The sequence below is a fragment of the Lemur catta genome, chromosome 3 (genome assembly GCF_020740605.2).
Source record: "Lemur catta isolate mLemCat1 chromosome 3, mLemCat1.pri, whole genome shotgun sequence".
Taxonomy (NCBI): Eukaryota; Metazoa; Chordata; class Mammalia; order Primates; family Lemuridae; genus Lemur; species Lemur catta.
In genome coordinates, this window is record NC_059130.1 from 86,278,162 (window position 1) to 86,301,068 (window position 22,907).

Genomic DNA, 22,907 nt, shown 5'->3' on the forward strand with positions numbered 1-22,907 from the left:
AAAGGTATTTACGTGGTTTATTGTAGGTTATTCTTTCTCCACAAGATGTGAGATGTTTCATTTTTTCATTCAAGTTTGTGTCAGGAAAAACCTGGAAATGTGTAATACTATATTTGAATAGAATTTAAAATGTAAATGTTAAAGTTAACTCTTCCTTTTTTCCAACTCAGATTAAGAATTTCTTGTCAAAACGGGTGCTGATAATGTATTTTTTCAGTAAGGTAAGAATATGTAGTTATAGCATTGGGCATGAGGAGAGGGGAAATAAAATGTAAAATGAAGTAGCAGAAAGGATCTGACTTATAAATATTTTATAGCTTAATCCTAGCAAGCCAGGAAGCTTTGCATAGTGCTTCACTGAACCTCCCTTTTAACAATAGTTGCCCTAGACACACATTTCACTTCACTGGCTTCTGAAGCTTGACCCTCTAGTTGACTCCTGAGACTCTTGGCTGTCAGCAGCTTTGTGCTGATATGCAATGTGGACCCCTTCCTGCTGCTGGGATCTTCGCAAAGTGAGCAAATCCATGGCTGTCTGATGCTTCATGGCTCATTGTCCTGCTAACATCTTTGTGACCAGTTTGGTGTTCACAAGAGAGATCGTAGATGTTAAATTTGTGATGGATAAAAGTTGTAATTCAGGCCACACATGAAATGACTTTCCAACATGTCCATCAGCTGTTACAGCTGCCACAGGAGAGCAAATCTCAGTTGCAGGAGCTAAAGATTCATTCCTGTTTTCACTGGCTACAGCTGTTATTTGTTAATTAATCCTTTGACGAGCAAAACCTTTGCCCATATGTCATAGAAAAAATTTTTGTTTTTCCTTTTTTTTTTTTTTTTGAGACAGAGTCTCGCTTTGTTGCCCGGGCTAGAGTGAGTGCTGTGGCATCCGCCTAGCTCACAGCAACCTCAAACTCCTGGGCTTAAGCAATCCTACTGCCTCAGCCTCCCAAGTAGCTGGGACTACAGGCATATGCCACCATGCCCTGCTAATTTTTTCTATATATATTTTAGTTGGCCAGATAATTTCTTTCTATTTTTAGTAGAGACGGGGTCTTGCTCTTGCTCAGGCTGGTCTCAAACTCCTGAGGTCAAACGATCCACCCGCCTCGGCCTCCCAGAGTGCTAGGATTACAGGCGTGAGCCACCGCGCCCGGCCTGTTTTTCCTTTTTAATCTAGCCTCTCTCTGTAGGTATTGCAGTATTAGCTTATATTGCATTCATTCAGTTAATGCCTTCAAGGGAAAGTTTGCATAAGCATCCATTACTCATTTTTCTTGTTTGGGAGTCATACTCTGGTGGGGAAAGAGATCTGGGAAACCCTAATGGACACACATAACAGAATCATTTCAAGTTCTTGAAACTACTTTTTCACTGTGTTGGAAAGGAAGATCCATTCAACTAGCAATTATCTTTACCAAAAAGTAATCTGTTAATACCTTGGGCCACCCATTAGAGGAAGATGTCTTGTCTTCCACCAAGAGGAAGAGGGGTTGTCTGTAAGTTTTACTTCAGTGCTTGGTTTCAGAAGGAGGGAAAGAGAACTCACCTTAAATGTCTTATGTGTGCCATATTCTCTTTTCACTTATGTTCCTTCATTCAATTCTAACAGCATTCCTGTGAGATGTGTCTTTTGTCCTCATTTTGCAGATAAGGAAACCTGAGGCTCAGAGGGCCAAGTAGCTAGTCTGAGGGCACATAGCCAGGAAGTGGCAGAGCAGATGCTGACCAGGGTCTCCTTTTTTCCTTGGAAGTGAAGGGGTACTTTTGATTCAATTTTGCAAGTGTATGATAAGGAGTTGTAGATGCTGCTATTTGATGTTGAGATACTGAGAAATGTAACTTAATAAGCTTATTATGTTGTACTTAATAGGCTTCATTGGGTGCAGAACCAAAGCCAGAATTTGTTTAAGTGGGCAATTGTTGCTCCACACCATTCCACAGTGGCTTATTAAAGTTTTGGTGATTTTTCTTTGGAATAGGATTGGGGGGAGACATTTTAAGAGAGGTAGTAAGTATTTGGGCAGTTCTTTTGTTTTAAAAGGAGCTTTTATAACCATTTTCTTAAGTGATCTCTATATTAGTCCCTTGAGGTGGGTTGAGCGTATGTAACTCTTATTTTAAATGAAAAACTGAGGCACATAGAGATTTAGAGACTTGGCAAGGATCGCACAATAAGTTGATGACAGAATGCTTTGTTGTATTAAATGAAGAATGACCAAGTTAAATATAAGAATGTATTTCATATTTTAATTCTTGAGAGGCAGCTGTCAGGTTTTTTGTTATAGCCTACATATTTGATTAGATTAAATAATAGAGTTTTTAAGGGGAACTTACTTAAATGGTTTTGTTTTATTTATAGCACCCGGAGGCCTCCATTCAGGCTGTTTTTTCAGATGCCCAAATGCATATTTGGGCATTAGAAGGTAAGCAATCTCTGAACTGTAACTATGATTTTAATTATTAAATATTAAAGTATAATCCACAAAAGGTCAATTCTGTGCTTTGATCTCAATCTTTGAATTTTCAGATACATTTTATGTATCTGTTTTATATAGTTTTGTTTTTTTTTTTGAAACAGGATCTCTCTCTGTTGCTCTGGGTAGAGTGCAGTGTGCAGTGGCATCATCATGGCTCACTGCAGCCTCCAACTCCTGGGCTCAAGTGATCCTCTTGCCTCAGTCTCCCAAGTAGCTGGGACTGTAGACACACGCCACCATGCCTGGCTAATTTTTTCCGTATATTTTTAGTTGTCCAGATAATTTCTTTCTGGTTTTTTTTTTTTTTTTTTTTTTAGTAGAGATGGGGTCTTGCGTTTGCTCAGGCTGGTCTCGAACTCCTGAGCTCAAACGATCCACCCACCTTGTCCTCCCAGAGTGCTAGGATTACAGGCGTGAGCCAGGCCAATTTTTTCTATTTTTTGTAGAGACAGCGTCTCACTTTTGCTCAGGCTGGTCTCAAATTCCTGACCTCAAGTGATCCTCCTGCCTTGGCCTCCCAGAGTGCTAGGATTACAGGCATGAGCCACTGTGTCCAGCCTATAATAGATCATTTCTAAAAGATATTTGGGTATACTCTGATGGACAAAATTTTTTCTTATAAATAAGTAGTGAAATTCAGCCTGGGATTTTTTTCGCTATCTTTCTCTATTCCAAAAAAAAAATGCAACAAACAGATGTTTTTAACTTTTGTTAACTTATACTAAATATTAAAACTTAGTTGTTAAAGAACTGTTTATTTTCATCTTGTAGATACTGCCTTTTCAGTGCTTAAATGATACTCAGAGTAGCCTTTCCTGACCATCCTCTGAAAAGTATCCTCCTCAAACCTGTCACTCTACTCCCTTACCATGCGTTTCTTTCTAACACTTACCACTACCCAACACAAAATTATTTAAAAGGTAATATTTTTCATAATAGTATGTAAAGCCAGGGACACTGTCATTTTATTTATGACTAATGGAGTTGAGCACCTTTTCTGTGCCTATTCTGATTTTTTGTGCAATTTTGCATTTATTGTCCCCTCTTTATTTGTAGTTTTATTCTAATATTCAGAACATTAATCTTTCCTCAAATAGATGTATTGAAAATAGATTTGCCTAATTTTGATTCACTTTTAACTTTTTTTTCTTTCCCCTTGAGGTCTGTCTCACTTAGTGGCAGCATCATTTACAGAAGACAGATTTGGAGTTGTTCAGACTACACTACCAGCTATCCTTAATACTTTGTTGACGCTGCAAGAGGTGAGCAGTCTGTGGGTTGGGAGGAGGTAGAGGTCATCCCCTCCCATCTTCCCCCCTCCACACCCCTAGTTTTTCTGTTTGTTCTTAATATATCGCATTTATTGAGTGACAGACATGTTGAAAGTTAAAATAATGATCCTACTATCACCCTCCGGAAATTATATCTAAAAGACAGAGAATAAGAAGAAAAAAGTTTTAATTTGCTTATAAATATTTTGTAGAAACAAATTTTATAGAAACAGAAAATGAAAGTATACTGAACCTGTTGGATATGCCTCTGGTATTAAACAGATTATTTAAGATATTGGAGTTGTGTCCAGTGATAGAAGTATGAATCATTACACAATTTGCAGCTACTGAAAGTGTCGTGTAATTAAATTACCCATGCACATATGTGCCCTATTGGCCAGAGGCTCAAGAGCTGAGGCCAGTGGATGCCCATCACCAGGCTGGATGGTTAGTTTTCATCAGCAGGTCTTTTTAGTCTTAGACTTAAAGATAGACAAAAAATAAAGCATATTTTTCCTGCTTTGCAGTAGGCTTCCTTTCCTAACTTCATGTTGGGTGATACATTTATACCACCTTATAATAATAGTTGTGTGTCACATGAGAAGTATAAACTCTGACTGCATGAGGCATTTGGAGCTAGCAGCTGGGGGCTTCAGTAGGCTTTCTGGAGGAGGGTGTTGGACTAGGCCTAAAGGATAATTGATGCTGCATCTTTTGGTCTTGGGAAGCCATTTAAGATATGAAGAAAAAACGTGCTTCACTGTTCCTTTTTTCAAAATTCAATTCGTGTTACCCTTTAGAAAGTCTTACCCATCAAAACCAGTGATTTTTTTTTTTTAGGTACTTTTTGTGCTCACTTTCTCATGTATATTACTTGAAACATGTATGTCCATATGGATAGTGTTATTATTTGTACTTTCCCAGCTACCTTTCTCTAAGGAAATAATTTCCTAGTATTTCCCCACAGCTTCTAATATATGCCTTATTTAACCACACAATGGGGTAACCACGATTTAGGCATACCGTTGATGCTCATAACAGTTTGTTTTTTATCACTCTGGCAGTATAGTTTAAAATAACAGTAACATACAATGCTTTTAGTCTACAGAGTGATTTCATATCATTATTTTACTTGATCCTTAAGACTATCTTGTGAGGTAGGCAAGATGGAGATACTCTAGCCCTTTGTTACAGATGAACGAGGCTTAGTAGCACAGTGACTTACCTGAGGTCTCACACACAAGTCCAGTGAGTTGCAGAGCTGAAACTTGAACCAGGTCTGATTGCAGGGCACTAGGAGCGTAGTACACCCAGGAAAAGCCTAAGATCCACATCCCTTATTCTTCCTGAACGTGTCTACGATCTTGTCCTGGTTTTTGCCCCCTGCATGGTGTTATTTCTTCAAAGAGAATGGGTCTCCCTTAGAACTGTGGCTCTCAGACTTTTTGGACCAGGATCTATGGTATGTTTAAGAATATATGTGTCTGTGTGTATGTAAAGAAACAAAAGATTCCTGGAACAGTATTTACCTTTTACTATGTGCAGTGCATTTTAATATTTTCTATTCTATTTCATTAAAAAAAATGCTAGTTAACATTTACTGTGTTGATTTCATAAAGATCACACTACCCTAGAGGTATTCTGCACCAAAATTACTCTGTTCTCACTTCCCCTACCATCAAAATTCTTAGTTTTTCTTCATAGTTCATTAGAAGGAAAGCAATCTATTTGATCATAGTCATTTATACATTTTGGTAGGAAGATAAGCATTACAGATTTGTCAAAAGGTCAGGCCCTGTCTTAGTTTGTTTTATGCTGCTATAACAGAACACCACGGACTAGGTAATTTATAACAAACAGAAATTTATTTGGCTCACAGTCCTGGAGGCTGAGGGGCTGCCTTTGGTGAGGGCTTTCTTGCTGTGTTATAACATGGTGGAAGGCATTGCATGGATGAGAGCGAGCAAGAGATCCAACGCACAAACCTTTTTATAATCTGCATTAATTCATTCATGAGAGTCCCTCACCTTGCAACACTGTTTCACTGGGGATTAAGTTTCCAGCACTAGCTTTTTGGGAGACAAATTAAAAAGCCTTAGCAAACCCTGCTCACTTTGAAACAGAGGAGTTGGAATAGAGTATCCTTTTTAGAGGCAGAATAGAAGGAGGCAAAGAGGCCTATTTTGGGGTGTTGGGAAGAAGTAAAAGGAACAAAGAATAGGACCAATGACTTGGTACTTAGCTTCTTTTTTTTTTTTTTTGAGACAGAGTCTGGCTCTATTGCCCGGGCTAGAGTGAGTGCCATGGCATCAGCCTAGCTCACAGCAACCTCAGACTCCTGGGCTCAAGCAATCCTCCTGCCTAAGCCTCCAGAGTAGCTGGGACTATAGGCATGCACCACCATGCCTGGCTAATTTTTTATATATATATTTGTAGCTGTCTATATAATTTCTTTCTATTTTTTAGTAGAGACGGGGTCTCGCTCTTGCTCAGGTTGGACTCGAACTCCTGAGCTCAAACAATCTGCCTGCCTTGGCCTCCCAGAGTGCTAGGATTATAGGCGTGAGCCACTGCGCCCGGCCGGTACTTAGCTTCTGAGTATAAAAGGTCCTCCTTGTGTGAGGATTATAACATCTATTTTCCCCTGAGACACATCACAGTCAGCCTTTGGTCATGTTCTGCAGTCATCAGATTTTGCCAGGTGCCTCACAATCTTTCTTTTCCCACTGCACATCCTGAGATGGATTGTAATGAGCAGTGTCTACATGGATAATCTCTTCCACACCCTGGCTGCACAGTTGTTTATGACTTCCTTCTCTTCACTACCCATTTGTATACTCTCTCAACCTATGACTGATACCTGGGCCTCATTATCCCCTGACTACTCCACATACAAAGGTTGAAACTCCAGGATTCTGCTCTCCAAGCCAGAGCCTTTGTGTGTTTTTGTGCCAAAGATCCCTTTGGCAGTCTGGTGAAACCCATGAATTTTTTTTCTCAGAATAATGTTCTTAAATGCATAAAATAAAGTACTTAGGATTAGAAAGGAAATCGATTCAAATATAATTGAAATATATTTATTAAGATGTTAAATTTGTGATATAGCAATATGTGCTTTTTATTGGGTACAGTGGCTCATGCCTGTAGTCCCAGCTACTTGGGAGGCTGAGGCAGGATGATTGCTTGAGTTCAGGAGTTCAAGACCAGCCTGGGCAACATAGTGAGACCCTGTCTCTAAAAAAATAATTTAAAAAATGAGCGAGGGACAGTGGTGCACGCCTGTAGTCCCCGCTGCTCAGGAGGCTGAGGTGGGAGCATCATTTGAGGCCAAGAGTTCACGACCAACCTGGGTGATATAGTGAGACCCCTATCTCAAAAAGAAAAAAAGATCTATCAGTGAGTCTATGTATTTTTTTTCTGTTTCTTTTTAGTAGAGACGGGGTCTTACTCTTGCTCAGGCTGGTGTTGAACTCCTGAGCTCAAGCAATCCTCCGGCTTTGGCCTCCCGGAGAGCTAGGATTACAGGCGTGAGCTACCTTGAGTGAGTCCAAGAACTCATTTTGAAGTAGTGATAAGATGAATGGTGTTTCAAGGTAATTGTAACAATAGGAATGTAATATGAAGATATTTGTGATTTCTGTTGGTGACAAAGTCACAGGAGCTGCTCGGATTTGTTGCTTACATTCTTAATTGAAGGAAAGGCTAAATTTTAATTAGAGCTTAGTGAGGATAAACATGTAATTTTTATCCCAAAATTCAGTCTGTTTGTCCTGCCTGAATTTCATGCATAGGGCCATGGACCCCAGTGTAGGAGCCCTTGCTCCAGGCACAGCCCTCGCATGCCCTTGCTGCTTCTGGACAGTTTCTTTGATCTTACCAACATTTCCAGTTCCTTTTCCCATGTCCTTTTTCTTTCAGCTTCCGAGGCTACATATGTGTCTTTCCCTATTCAGATTAGATTAGACCTTATAGTCAGTCATTTCAACCACTTTATTACTAATTCCTTCAACTGCCTTGTCCCTATGTCCTTCAGCTGCACGTATGGCAAAACTCCAAGGGGTGAAGCGTGTGTCCATTTATTGTCTTGCCTGTCTCTCCTGCCTCAGCCTTGCTTCAGGCCCTTGGCATTCCTGTCCTAAATTGTTACTGTGGCCTCTTGCCCCTACTAACTTGTAACTGAGATCCTTCACCGATTCCAGCCACTCTGCTGTTCTTCCCTCTGCTCTGCTAACCACCATGAACTATTCAGTTTTTCACCCAAATAATATCTTATTTTCTTTTTTTTTTTGAGACAGAGTCTCACTCTGTTGCCCAGGCTAGAGTGCCATGGCGTCGGCCTAGCTCATAGCAACCTCAAACTCCTGGGCTCAAGGGATCCTCCTGCCTCAGCCTCCTGAGTAGCTGGGACTACAGGCGCGAGCCAACCATGCCTGGCTAATTTTTTGTTTCCATTTTTAGTCAACTGTTTAATTTTTTCTATTTTTAATGGAGGTGGGATCTCACTCTTGCTCAGGCTGGTCTCAAACTCCTGACCTCAAGCAATCCTCCCACCTCGGCCTCCCAGAGTGCTAGGATTATAGATGTGAGCCACCGTACCCGACCAATATCTTATTTTCTTAACCTAATTCTAACTCTGTACATGTATCTTTTCTTTCCTTCTTTGCCTAGAACATATTTTTCTACTTTTGTCTGGCTCTGCTCTCTAACTCCCATCTCAACACTATATTGCCTTTATTGACTTTTATCATCTTCTGTTCATATTAGCCGGAGCAGAGGCAGGGACTTTGTCTCATCTCTGTATTCCTGGGAAATGACAGGCTTGTTGGATGGTTGCTGGATTGCTTCATTGCTGATTCATTGGGCAAAGGCTTCCGTTCTGGGGCCCGAATTGAGTAACAATTCTTATGCTTTGGGTTGATTAAAATGATCTCAAACTGTCTTTCATTTTGAGAGGCTGGAATGTGATGTGACTCATATGAGCCCTGTTATATATATTTTTGGTTTTATATTCTTTGATCTAGAAGGGATACTTGCTCTTAGTGAAAAGAGTAAGTATGATACCAAGTAGCTCTGTAATTTAAGGCAAGTTGTACAATACTGGCTTCTAGGTGTTACTAAGGAACAATTGTATGGAACTATACTGCCCTTTTGTTTTGCTCTTCAGTATCAATAACATCAGCCATTTCCCTGTGAATCATTAAAGGCAAAATGTGAAAGGAAAGGGGAGCCTTTCACTCTTCAAACCATTCAGAGGGCAAGGAGTGGCGTGATGGGTACTCTAGAGCAGTGGTTCCTACCAGTGGCCAGGCCATCCTGGGAGATCACAGTTATTATGAGGGACTGATGAGTCCACACAAACGTTACTGTCATCTGAATAATTAATGTGCGTCTAACACGTTTGTAGCTCTTTCTCAGAGGTTTCTACATGCTATTTTGGCTAATTAAGATACAAATTCATTTGAAAGCATTACTGAGTTCATGGTCATTACTTATTTCCTATCAATGGATGTAGAACAACTGTGGTCTTGTGGAAGTCCACAATATTTGTTGTTGTTGCCTTTAAAAAGGGTCCTTATATATAAAAGGTTGGGGAACCAAATGGATAGTATTTTTTATAATTAAAATCTTTAAGAATTGTGGTAAAATATATATGACATAAAATTTACCATTTTAACCACTTTTTAGTGTGCAGTTCTGTGGCATTAAGTATGTTCACATTGTTATGCAATAATCACCACCATCCATCTCCAGAACCTTTTCATCTTTAGAATATGTTTTCAATTTTTCAGAAAGCCTTGTTTTCTTTGGAAAAGCCAGTGTCATCTTGATGTATATCAGCCCTATATTTTTTGCCTCAGCATTTGAAAGTCAAATTTTTATCTACATGGAATATTGAAGTCTACCTTTATGCCATTCATAGAGCCATGCATCCAGTAAATAGTTAATTATCAAGCAGTTGGCATGTGATAACATACAGGATGGAAAAAGACAGACATGGTTCTTTGCCCTCCAGGAGCTTACAGACTGTGAAATAGATAATCATACGAAGAATTAATTGCAGTTCTAATAAGTGCCACAGTACCAGTTCATAGAAATGCGGGATGATCAGAGAACATGTGACAGGTGAATCTAAGCTAGTCTTGCAAGTGGGGGATAGAAGGAGGGGTGTGAGGTCATTAATGGATTCTGCAAAGATATAGGGGTTAGAAGGAAGAATGAGGAAAAAGAAAGGAATATTCTCGAGGGTCAGAACTATGAATTTGAAGGCCAGGGACCCTTGACCAATATTCTACATGTCAGAGTCTATTCTTTGTTTCTCCAGAATCTTGTGCTGCTTTACCTAACATTTGCGTAGTATCCAAAAAGAAATGCTTTAAAAGACTTTTTGTAACAACCCTGCGAGGTTAGAAGGCTTATTTTGCATAATGGAGTCTCTTTCAGAGAGACTATAGCTATTGGTGTGACTTATTCGTGATCATACCCAGTAAATGGTTGAGTCAGGCTTCTGGACCCCAGGTCCTTGGCAGTCCACCCTATCAGATCACGTAATCTCTGGGAGGGCTTGACAGATATGCATTTCCTAACCTCCTTTCTTCAGATAGAATGGCAGTGTGGCAGAAGTGCCAGAGTGTGAGGACTGGAGTCAGACTGGCCTGTGTCTGAATTCTAGCTTCTACTAGTTCCTAGTTGTGCAACCTAGGAAACGACATTTATCATATGTCTTTGAATCTAAGATGTTATTAATTGAAAGATATATCTCTATTTTAGAAATTATAAAATGTAAAAAACATATTATAAAACCAAGAAATATGATAATCTCTAAACATCAGTTTCTGTATGTGGAAAATGAGGGTTAATAGGACCCACCTCATAGGATTGTGGAGAGTGAATGAGACTCTGTAAAGCATTCAGCGTACTTGACCCATATGAAGCACTCAGTAAATGTTGGCTCTTATTACTTTGTTGTCACTATTATGATGCTGTATGACAGAATTCTTATACAAGAGAAAAGATCTTTCAGATTAAAAGAAAGACTAAAAAAAGGTATTGCTGTCAATTCTGTACATAAGTTGTCTAGGAGACAAAGCATCAGATGTGCAGTTCAGATTTAGGTTACTCATACTCTACCTTCATAATTTTTTCATGGCTCTTTATTACCATATACTAGTGCCTTAATTTGTCATATTAATATTTTATTTATCCAAACTTTTATTTACTTAGTATTTTAAGTCATTTCATTTTTAACATAAATTTATTTAAAAGGAAACTTTATATCACTATTATAAAAGGAAAACTAGTTTGACTTGCTACAAGTAGAATATGAGTCTTACAGTCCCTTATCTCAAACCCTACCATAATTTCAGAATCCAGATGATTTTGGATATTAAAAATGTAACGTGTGTGGATGTGTGTATATATTAATATATATGTATATATATCATCATATACTACATAACACTCCTATTGGTATCTGAGGTAGAATCACCTTTAATCAGATACACTAATACTTTTCTCTAGTGAAATGTCTGCATATTCCTAATAAGTGGGATAAAGACTGTAAATAGGCTGTGTCAGCTTAGGTCACGATGTACTGCCAGATGAGTTCAGGTCAGGTCAGATTTTGCCACCAAAAACATACATAAATGTTTTATTACAACATAACATCACTTTAAAAAAACAGTTACAGAAGATTTTTGTTTTCAGAATTGAAGATAAGGCAATTAAAGTGAGAAAAGTCAATAATTCTGAATTATAGCTAGATAGTGTTATTTGCCAAAGGCCCTGAACCTGAGGCCTGTTTATCCTTTGTAATAAATGTGGCTAGTGTGAGATTTGTGAGAATTAGAGAGATGTTTAGGACATATTGGCTCCAAATTGAAACTTTCCTTCTTGATTTAGTGTTTATATCATTAGGATTTGTTGGACCTAATTTATTTTTTGCATTTCTTTTTTGAGCAGTTCTATTTGTAAAGCTTGATATTTTATGACTTTTTTTTTTTTTTTTTTAAGAGATGGGTTTCACTCTGTTGCCCAGAATAGGGTGCAGTGGCGCAATCATAGCTCCTTGCAGCCTCTAACTCCTGGTCTCAAAGCAGCTGGCATTATAGGTGCAAGCCACCATGCCCAGCTATTTTATGGCTTTTATTCTTTCCTAGAAGTCTTTCAAAGAACAAAGAGAAAAATTACTTATAAAAAATTCATTAAAATTCATTCTCTTGCAATTACCCATGTAGGTTCATTGAGCCCTTTTAAAATCTAAGATGTATTATAGGTCTTAGTGACTTTATATTTTCCCGTATCTTGAAACAATTTACTATTTGATCATCCTAGGAATTATTTCATCATTACCCATCAGTTGTTTCCAATTGTGGTAAAAAGACTAATAAGAAAACAGAAGAATGATGAAATCATAGAGTATTGCATGATTTTTAAAGAAAAGCTACATATGAAGTCTGGACATATGTCTGTGTAGCTTTTTTTTTTTTTTTTAAGCTTTCAGTGAATATAGTTGATAATTTAGCATTTAGAAAATTTTCTGCCAACATTGGTAAAGGGAAGAAAATTGCCAATATGTTAAAATAATTATTTAGACACATCAGAAGATGAATGCAAAGAGACAGTGGCACTCCAGGCCAGCTCTGGCCAATAGAAATATAATGCAGCCCACCTAGGTAACTTTACATTTTCTAGTAGTTACATTAACAAGACACAGGTGAAATTAATTTTAATAATATATTTTAATTAACCCAGTATTTAAAATAGTATCATTTTTATCATGTAATCAATATAAAATTACTAATGAGATATTTTATATTTTTTTCATACTAAATCTTTGAAATCTGGTGTGTGTTTTCTACTTTACAGCATTTCTCAGTTCAGACCTGACAAATTTCAAGTGCTTAATAGCTGTATGTGGCTAGTGGTTACCACTTTGGACGGCATAGCTCTAGACTTTAATGATGATAGTGAAATTGATCATATAAGAGGAATTTCAGACTATGAATCTTCAGATGATAATATTCTAGATGTATTTTCTCAAACTCAAGAATTGATGACAGAACAATTTATTTTTAAGGAGAAAAAGGAAATGTGTGGTATGCTCGTCTAGTAAGTCACTCAGCAGGAAGGACCTTATCCCACAATATTTTATAATATGAACTTGAATTATCCAATTTTGCTAACAGTACAAATAATAGTGTTCCTTCATCTTCTATGATACTTGTACACCAAAATTTACTTTATACAGTTTGTAAGGGGATAAATGTGAAGGTAAGTGTGTGTATACAAAGGTAATAGGAAATAGATGACATTGAAGTGAAAATAGTCACTGGATTGATCATTTGAATTCATACTTATAAGCCTAAGAATGAAAATGTTTTGTAATTATGATACAAAGAAAATGACTGTACTCTCTTCAACAAAATTATGAGCTGTCAAAAGTTTTTAAAAATATTGCATTTTGATTGTGCAAATGCAAGAAAAAGAACCGGAAGTATTGATGAGCTAGAACCTATTAGAGATATATCTTCAGTCTGAAATCAGCATTTACAGGATAGATGTGTTCCAGGTTTACGCATGATGGTTGATGGGCAGCTAGTTGCATTCAAAGGACATTGCCCATTTCAGGGTATATACCTTCAAAACCTGGAAAATATGGCATAGAAATTTGGGTTTGCTATGTTTATATTCTTTAAATTTCTATAAGTTTATTTTATATTATCATGTCACTGTTCTGTAAATTTTTTATAAAATAACTTTAGACTATAAAAAATACAAAGGATCCATTGGACCCAGGTGGTAAATGATGATGGCTATTTTTTCCTAGTATACATAGACTTAATCAGAACATTTGTAAGAAACTTGAAAATAACTTCATTATGATTTAGTGTTATTTAATATTGCTTAAGTATTTCACTGAATTCTACCTTCCATACTGCCTAAAATTATCTCAGGTATGTCTCAGTCTTGGGAAACACTCTAATAAGTGGTTGTTGAAAGAATAAATGATGGGCTGGGCACCCTATAGTGGCTCACGCCTATAATCCCGGCTACTCAGGAGGCTGAGGTGGGAGGGTTGCTTGAGTCTAGGAAATTGAGACCAGCCTGGGCAATATAGTGAGACCCCCGTATCATTAAAAATAAAAAGAATAAATGATTGGACTCGAAGTTATCATGGCAGACTGAACACATGCATCAAATCTTATTCCTTCCCCAAAACTCTACTAAACAATGAAAAAGGACTTTTAAAATATGTAAATCCATAAACAAGGGAGGACACAATAGCAATAAAGTTTTTGAAGCTGAAAAGTAGATGATTGAGATAACTAAGTAGATTCTAGAGACAGATCCCAAGTTGGCAGTGGGGAAAGCACCATGTACCTCTAGGACCCAAGGGTAAAGGGACAGGTACCCAAAACAAGGAGGCCTGGGTGGGAGCTGTTTGACAACCAGTTAGTCTCCTAGGTGCTCTGCTATTGGGTCATTGCTCCTCCTCCATTGCAGGCTGGGGCTTGTCCTCTGGAGAGAGCAGAACACCAGGTCTCTGGACTGGGAGAGTCCAGATACAATTGTGAGTACTAAAAGCATAGGGATGAGTCTAATACCTCTGTTCCCCCTGTGGCCCTCAGAACACTGGGGCCAGGCCCTCCAGTTAGGATACTGGAAGGCTTCCCTAGGAACTCTGACCAATCCAGAAAGAAAGATGTAAAGTGACTGAGTTGAAGGTTGACCCCCAAAAGTCCCTGCAGATCACCCACAGTGAAGCCTGTTGTCAGTCCCCAACCATACACTCAGAACTTTTGGTCAGCTCTTTAGGAGGTCCTACTTGCAGTCAGGAGCCAAATATCGCCAGATTTCTAAGGAAAGTCTCTAATGCAGAAGATAGAGACTAAAAGAAGCAAAAAGGAGGAGAAAAAGCAGCTTGGAAGAAACTGTAAAAAGCAAAAACCATTATCAAAATCCTGAGAAATGAAAGAAGATATTGCATCCTTAAAATAAAAATAGGATGCTAAAATAAAAAGGACACTCAGGTGACATAAAAGAGCTCTTGAAATTAAAAACGTGATGGCAGATATAGTTCTATTTTTGTTTTCCATTCTTTTGGTGGTTATATTCATAACTATAAATAATATGTTGATACTGTCATTTCTTATTACTTTAGACATTTTCTTTCTGTAATAGATTAACACATTTCATTTTCACAGCTCCCTTCTAAATGTTTCTATGTCATTTAAAAATTATTTTATTTTGGCTAGGTGTGGTGGCTTACGCCTGTGATCCGCACTTTGGGAGACTGAGGTGGGAGGATTGGTTGAGGCCAAGAGTTTGAAACCAGCCTGAGCAACCTAATGAGACCCTGTCTCTACAAAAAATTTAAAAATTAGCCAGGCATGTTGGTGCACACCTGTAGCCCCAGCTACTTGGGAGGTCAAGCGGGGAGGATTGCTTGAGCCCAGGAGTTTGAGGTTATAATGAGCTATGACAACACCACAGCACTCTAGTCCGGGCATTAGAGTGAGACCTTGTCTCAAAAAAAAAAAAAAAAAAAATATATATATATATATATATATATATATATATATAAAATTCACCTTTGGCCTTTAAAAGATATTTTAAAATATCCATTTCTTGTTTTATCAGCTATAAATAGAATCATTTTCACTTGTGAATTCTCACTCTTGCCCCACCTACTCTTGCTCATAGATGCCTTGTCTAAAACTGAAAAGGAAAATAAACTAGTTTAGTGAATAAAAGTTTTGGACTTTTTTTGCTGAGATCCACAGGAAAAGTCTTTCTACCTGTCGCACATGATAAGCAGAGTAGGATATCAGTGTTTCACTTCCTAGCTTTGCATTTTCAAGGCTGTAGAATAACAGCTCTTTTTTAGAGGGCAGGTCTTGAGTTTTGCTGGGCCCTGGTAACTGCTGAAGTAGCTGAGCCTCTCTGCTACGTTGCTTTTCAAACTGTCTTGACTGTGATCCACAATAAGAAATACATAGTCTATGTTTATGTATGTATCTATATCTGTGTAGCTATCTAAAATAAAATCATCTTCTTTGGACTAAGTTGGCTTTCTTGATAATCTGAATGAATGTGTTTTCTTTCTTTCTTGGTCTAGGCAGTGGACAAGTACTTCAAACTTCCTCATGCTTCCAGTAAACCACCCCGAATTTCAGGAAGCCTTGTGGACACTTCTTATAAAACATTAAGATTTGCATTCAGAGCATCACTGAAAACTGCCATCTATCGAATAACTACTACATTTGGTGAACATCTGAAGTAAGTTTACCTGTTTTCATCCCTAATAATCCCCACTTTCAGGCGTTTTCCTGAAAATAGGCATGGGAACTATGAAGGTTCACATGTCAAAAGTGATGATTCCCACTGTGAATTTACAGCTTGTATGTAGACTTTATATTTTAAAATTTGACCGAGCATAAGCTTTGAGGACTTCTTTCTAATGGACAAAAGAGAGGACAGAAATTTATAAAAGCAGCAAATGTGAATTATGTATATTTTTTTAAATTACCAAAAGATCCTTAAGGGAGAAAAAAGGCAAAAAACTGAGTACCTTTCCAAAAGGGCATATTAAAGATAATTAAGTTGTTACATCTTGGTCAGCAAACTAAGACTTGGGGTGAGCAGAGCATTCCATAAATGAATCCCTGGTGCTTTGTGAATCATGCTGGAAAAACACCGACAGATCACAACACCTTCAGAAACAGAACCAGAGAGAAAACCACAAATGCCAGCCTGTTTATATTTAGTTTTATTGATGTTTACTGCTTCCTGCTCATGAAATGATCTAGCTAGACAGGATGAGGGATACTATGTTTACCATAATTATAAATGAACTTTAGATGGCACTAGAGTTTGCCCTGCTGTTTCTGTAGGCAATCAATGAATAGTTTCGGACTTCCTCGTACCACCTGCTTTTAGAAGCAGGTAGTATATTTCCTTTTACTTCATAATACCAGGCAGCAGCATTAGCAAGTATTCATGGAACTCTTTGGTTCTATGTGGAAATACAAAAGAGCTGTAGATAATCCTCTGTCGTTAAGAGGTTTATTAACTTGTTTAAAAACAAAAAATCTATTTATTGAGTGCCTTCTAGACCTGCTCTGTCCAGGATGATAGCCATGTATGCTATTTAAATTAAAGTTAAATAAAAAATTCAATTTGTTAGTAACACTAACCACATTTCAAGTACTCAAGAGCTACATGTGGTTAGTAGCTGCCATATTGGATGACATAATTATAAAACATTTACATCATTGCAGAAAGTTTTATTGGACAGCACTATCCTAGATAATACACTTAGAACTTTATGTATGTTTTTCATTTACTCTTCTCAAAGACCCTGTGAGGTGTAGAGATTATCATAATTGTACAGATATGAAAACTGAGACACAAAGAGGTTGAAACTTGCCTGATAGCACATGATGAATCTGAAATCAGGTCTTCCTTGCCCTTCTTTCCAAAAATCTGCTTGCTTTCCATCTATTGCACTTGACTGCTTCCAAGATGTAAACTAGCATGTAGGTTATACTCAGAAAACACTTACCGATGAGTTTGGAGAATGAAATAGATATGATGTGTGTTGATGATAGAGCAAAAGCAGGGAGAAAAGAGGAAAATAGGGATTCATTAGATAAGAAAGGGAGATAAATGACTGATTAAAAATTATGAGAATCTACCCCTGTAATATGCTGAAATTAAAAATAAAATAAAATTAGAAATTTTACTAGAATCTAAAAAAAACTAAGAATGAAATTCTGCCTTATTTTCTTTTCTCTCGTAAGAGCCATGTTTTATATATGCACTACAATCAGTGAGGTCAGAAGAGACTATTTTGCACAAATTTAGGGCAGAATGGTATGGTGCAAAGAATGTTAGATCTGGAGTTAGAACATATGGGTTTTTGTCTGTTTACATCGTTGACTATCTGTAATTTGGGGCAAGTTACCTAAAAATTTAAGTAACTCACCTAAGATTATGCACGTTGTGAGTTGCAGAACCAAAATTCAGACCCAAGTCTTTCTAACCCTTAGTTCTATCTACAGTGTGTCGCCTCCTCTTAACCAGGAGACTGTGTTGTCTCCCCTAACCTTTGAACCTTTCTGATGCTGTATACACTCCCATAAAAGGGAATGTTCTCAAACCACTTAGCTTCATTTGGTGTTAATAGAGATAAAACTCACTGTACATTATGTATTACTGTGACAACTATTATTACTATATACCTAATTATTCACTACCCAATGCTCCACCTCTGAGAATCAGGTATAAATGAAGTAAACTCTTGAACTGTGACAACTAACACGGGCCAGTTACTGATTAGAAACATTTATTCAGCACCTATATATTCTTTTTTTTTTTTTTTTGGAGACAGAGTCTCGCTCTGTTGCCCAGCTAGAGTGAGTGCCGTGGCGTCAGCCTAGCTCACAGCAACCTCAAACTCCTGGGCTTAAGCAATCCTACTGCCTCAGCCTCCCGAGTAGCTGGGACTACAGGCATGCGCCGCCATGCCCGTCTAATTTTTTCTATATATATGTTTAGTTGGCCAGATAATTTCTTTCTATTTTTAGTAGAGATGGGGGTCTTGCTCTTGCTGAGGCTGGTCTCGAACTCCTGACCTCGAGCGATCCACCCGCCTCGGCCTCCCAGAGTGCTAGGATTACAGGCATGAGCCACCGTGCCCCGCCGATATATTCTTTTTTAAAAAATAAATTTTGTGTATATTTGAGGTTTACAACATGATGTTTTTGCATACATAGAGATAGTAAAATGTTACTATAGTGAAGTAAATTGTTGTATCATCTCACATAGTTTTTTGTGTGACAAGAACAGCTAAAATCTACTTATTTAACAAAAATTACTAATGCAATTTTATTACCTATAGTAATAAAATTAGATCTCTAGACTTGTTCATCTTACGTATCTGCTACTTTGTATTTTTTCACCTACATCTCTGCAATTCCTCCCCCTTCGCATTTACTCTTAATTTAGGAAATTTGATTTATTGGTTTTCCAGCCTATAACATACCAAAATTTATTTGAGGGGCAGAGAGTCCTATTAGAGTCAGGAGTACTAACAGTAAATAAATAGTAACGAATAGTTCACTATCTGCTAGTGGACAAAGAGTCATGGGAAAAGGCACAGATTTGGTGTTGGAGAGAGTTCAGAGCCATTTAGAGATGACAGTCTCACTAGCACCTAGAGGGCATCTTTGCACAGTGAAATACTTAAGATGGTTCAATTAGAGATAGTTATATGGTTTAAGAAAGCAAAGATGTATATAAGGCATTTTAAGATGATTTGTAACAAAATTATTTAAGTAAGACTGTTTTGGCACTTTAAAACGTGGTGACCTTTAGTTATCTAGAATTTTATCATTTAGTAATGATATATTACTATTCAAGAACTAGAAAACCAGAATCTTTCATTGTATTCAGTTTTGCCCAAAAGTTTAAAAGGGCGTTTTATACCAGTTTCAATATATATTTGCCCTAATTTTGTCAAGGTAATATATTTTTGTGATGACGAGGGTGGAGAGAGAACTTAGTATTCCCATGCAAAACATAACTTATGTTCAAAGGGAAAAGTAAATCTAAACCACCAAGCTGTTACCTTTGAAAACGATTAATGAAATCTATTGTGCTTTAACCAAACATTTTAGTTTAAAGCATTTTTATATTAAAGGCAATTCAAATACTCCACAACTCAAAGATAATGTTGAAATCTGGTTTAAATAAAATAATAAAGTCCAGAAAATCTATTGCAAGGCCTGGAACTCTGCACAGCAGGTTCCATAGCAGAGCAGGTTAAAATCGATGCCTTCACTTGTCAGTCTTAATTTGCTTTGGTCTTTCAGAAGGTACAAGCATGCTATTACTGAATGCGAGCCCTCCTCTTCATTAGATTAAAAAGAGTTTTCATCCAGCTTTTTCAGAAGTACTAAATAAGTGAAGATTTCTATTCATTTTTAATTGTTTTGAAAAATATTGACTCTGTGCTCTGTGGTTCACTTAATATGCTTAATGTAAAATAAAGCTTATGCTTTGAATTTATGTTTCATTTAGTGCTGTGCAAGCATCTGCAGAACATCAGAAAAGACTTCAACAGTTCTTGGAGTTCAAAGAATAGTTAAGTAATATAAACTGTGTTCATTATACTGCTGATACAATTACAGATGGGACAGTAAATGTTCAGCATTCTTGGATCAGAAGAAAATGGACTAATTAGATGCTTCCTTTGTCGTGGTGGTTGCTTTGAAAACTATACTTTAATGGGAGAAATCATGGAAAGAAATTCTCAACAGAATAACCGAAAACTGCCTTTTCTGTACCAAATGCTTTTGTGTGTGTGGTATAATAAAATCTTTATTCAATTTTACAGAAGCATCTATAGCAGAGAAATGTCTCTAGCTCATATAACTTAATAATAATAACTCAAAAATTTTTAGAATTTACTTTTGAAAAGAGTGGAGCCAGTTCAGAAGTTAAAATAGGTTGACTTGATACAGTCTTCCTAATTTTCTAAGGGTTTAGCTCTCTGTAAACTCGAAATGTTTTACATAAACTTTTTTTAGAATAATATTGTTTACTGAAGGATAAAAATGGTAACAGTGTAGAAAAATTCACAGAAAAAATGTTGTCTAAAGGACATATTTTGTTAATCTGTTAGGTTGTGTTTTTGTTTCCAGGGGCAAATTAAATTTGTATGATTGTCTAAAAAAGGGTTTCAATTTACAGATGCTAACTCTATATAAAGGAATGTGGAAAAAATTCAGCTCTTAAGTTACAAGATTAAACATTCACATTTGGTTTTTGAAAAACAATTGACCGACATCTATGAATTTATTTGTATCATGCTAGTAAGCAATAAGTGTATGTATATTTTCCCAGCTAGTTTTGCTTTCTTTTTCTAGAACAAAACATTAAGTGATTGCAGAGTTTTTCAAGTGATAGAAAGAGTTCTGCAAGAAAAACCATGAAACTTTCCTCTTTTCCCCACCATTCATTTTCATTAGATCAGTTTATTTCGTGAAGCTTATCTGGCCTCACAGAAGGCACAGGCTCTGCTGTGTTAACTGGATAATTAAAATATATTTAGGAAAATCCTTATTGCGAGAAACAATTTAGTCATCCAGTAGCAAGTGAAACCCAAACGTCAGAAGGATTCCTGTGCTTGGGAGTAAGTATGGCATATGTCCCAAATGTGAGCAAGGTAATTTTGTAATTTATTAGATCAACTTCTTTGGAGATGAAAGATTGGAAATCCTAGTGGCAGATATTCACTGGACTAGCTTTGGACTGAAATGCTCCCTTGTAATTCTTTTCCTATTATCATTTCCTGCTAGTGTCCCAAAATATTTTCTTTAAAGTGAGCATGGTATTGTATATGAATCTTTAGTGTGGTATCATGTATGTCTACCATTTGTCATTTTCATTAATGTATTATATATCTTTATTCTAGAATATTTTGGCTCCAGGCTCTATTGCCCCTTCAGCCAGTACATGCCAAATTATAAATGAATCCTGCTGGCCTTTAAAGGGTCTTTATGGGACAGTTTCTCAATTGTCAAGTGTGGGGTATGTAGGCTATTACCATTTGCTTTTGCTTTTTTTTTTTTCTTTGTGTCTGAAGTTGAGTTGATCTCTCTTTTGAATGTGAAAGTTGAATTTTGAATGTGGTGGTTTCTTACAAATGACAAAACAGAAAATTGTGGCCGGATTAATTGAGAACTGTCGTGTTCCATGTATTAAAGCCATTAAGCTTTTTATTTTCCATTTTCTGTCCTACCCCTGGATGAATCATTTTGGGGAGACAACGATTCTTAATCCTCTGCTTCCATTAAAGAAGAATTGTGGTATTTAACCTGTTGGATTCCTGAGGATACAGACGGGATGGTTTCTTTAAAGCTTGACTGACTTGTATAAAATGTCTGGCCGGGTTTAGGTTCTTGCCATTATTTCCCATATGCTTTGGGCAGTGGTATATTCGATGAGGTAATGTAAATGCTTCTGAGATGTTCATCCCTGTTTTCTTTAAAGAGAATGCTGTGTGTGTGAAGTACAGGCCACATAATGTCTGCCTGTTGGAGATTTGGAAACTGCCTCCCTTGTATTTAGTAGGTAAGAGGGTCAGTTTCTTTTCCCTATTGTGTGTTGATTATCTATACACCATCCACTGGGGCTAGGGTGTTATTAAAGGGAGTTTGTTCTCCTGTGTACAAGGCGGAGGCTCAGAAGAGAGTGGCATTTCCTTTGATGAAGTCACATCCTGCCTATGGGCCCACTGATGCTATAACATTGGCCTGAAAATTAGAAAATATTCTTTAAAAGTTTTTCTCTGGCTGTCAGTACAAAACATGATTGTATCAACTCTTGTAATGTTTGTTTGACCCTTATGGAAGGTATAAATCCACAAAACTTCTTTCCCAGAGAATGGAAAATCTGTCCCAGAATAAACCTTGTACAGTTGAGTGGACATGGATAAGCAACAATTTGTTACTTTGCTGGATTTTTTCCTTGGTCATTGTTTTGTGTGTCTTCCTGTAAATATTTATGATAAATCTGTTTATATCCTTTTGTAAATCATTGATATTGAATTGAATAGAAAAATAAATCGACAATTTTAAAAAATGGGACTTATTAAATGAAATAAATGTGTCTACAGGTCAATTATTTAATTTGGGGGGGGTGTATGTTTCCTCAGCCATTTCAATTTAGTCTCAGAGTTGTTGCTTATGAAACCTGAAAAGTTTTAACTTCTTGAGAAATCAGCTTTTGCCTTTAACATAGACTAATTTGAAGAGTTTAATGGTGAATCTAGAGGGCCTGAATTCTAAAAGTCTTTTTCTTTGTTTTCTTGGCTGTCTTTCTTCTGAAACTAAACAAAGGGTGTAGGTGCTGAAAGCCATCTCTTAACAGAGGTTTCTTTTCTTGCCAAAATAGTGTTTCCAAATGGATCATATTCCCCCAGGCTAACAGTTATGTCTGTCAACTTTACTTAAATTAGTCTGAACTTCACCTCTAGGTAGTTGAGGTACTAAGGTCCTCAAACTCCCTCTCTTGCTCTTCCAACCCATAGTCATCTTCCTTTAAAAGCAAATAGCTTAAAACAAAGATGGCTTTCATTCATCAGTTC

The 22,907-nt window shown here is 37.1% G+C and overlaps 1 protein-coding gene across 3 annotated transcripts in view; it reads left to right on the forward strand.

Annotated features, from left to right (window-relative positions):
* The window catches only part of NDC1 (NDC1 transmembrane nucleoporin), a 53,067-nt gene extending 30,672 nt beyond the window's left edge, over positions 1-22,395 (forward strand). For 2 of the 3 annotated variants that reach the window (XM_045547973.1, XM_045547974.1), the window contains exons 14-18: positions 171-221; positions 2,366-2,429; positions 3,645-3,745; positions 15,873-16,033; positions 19,838-22,395. In XM_045547973.1, coding sequence (XP_045403929.1) covers positions 171-221; positions 2,366-2,429; positions 3,645-3,745; positions 15,873-16,033; positions 19,838-19,901 — 441 coding nt within the window. In that variant the 3' untranslated portion in view covers positions 19,902-22,395. The remainder of the gene's footprint in view (positions 1-170; positions 222-2,365; positions 2,430-3,644; positions 3,746-15,872; positions 16,034-19,837) is intronic. The other variant, XR_006734180.1, reaches the window with a different exon arrangement.
* Positions 22,396-22,907: the final 512 nt, after the last annotated feature.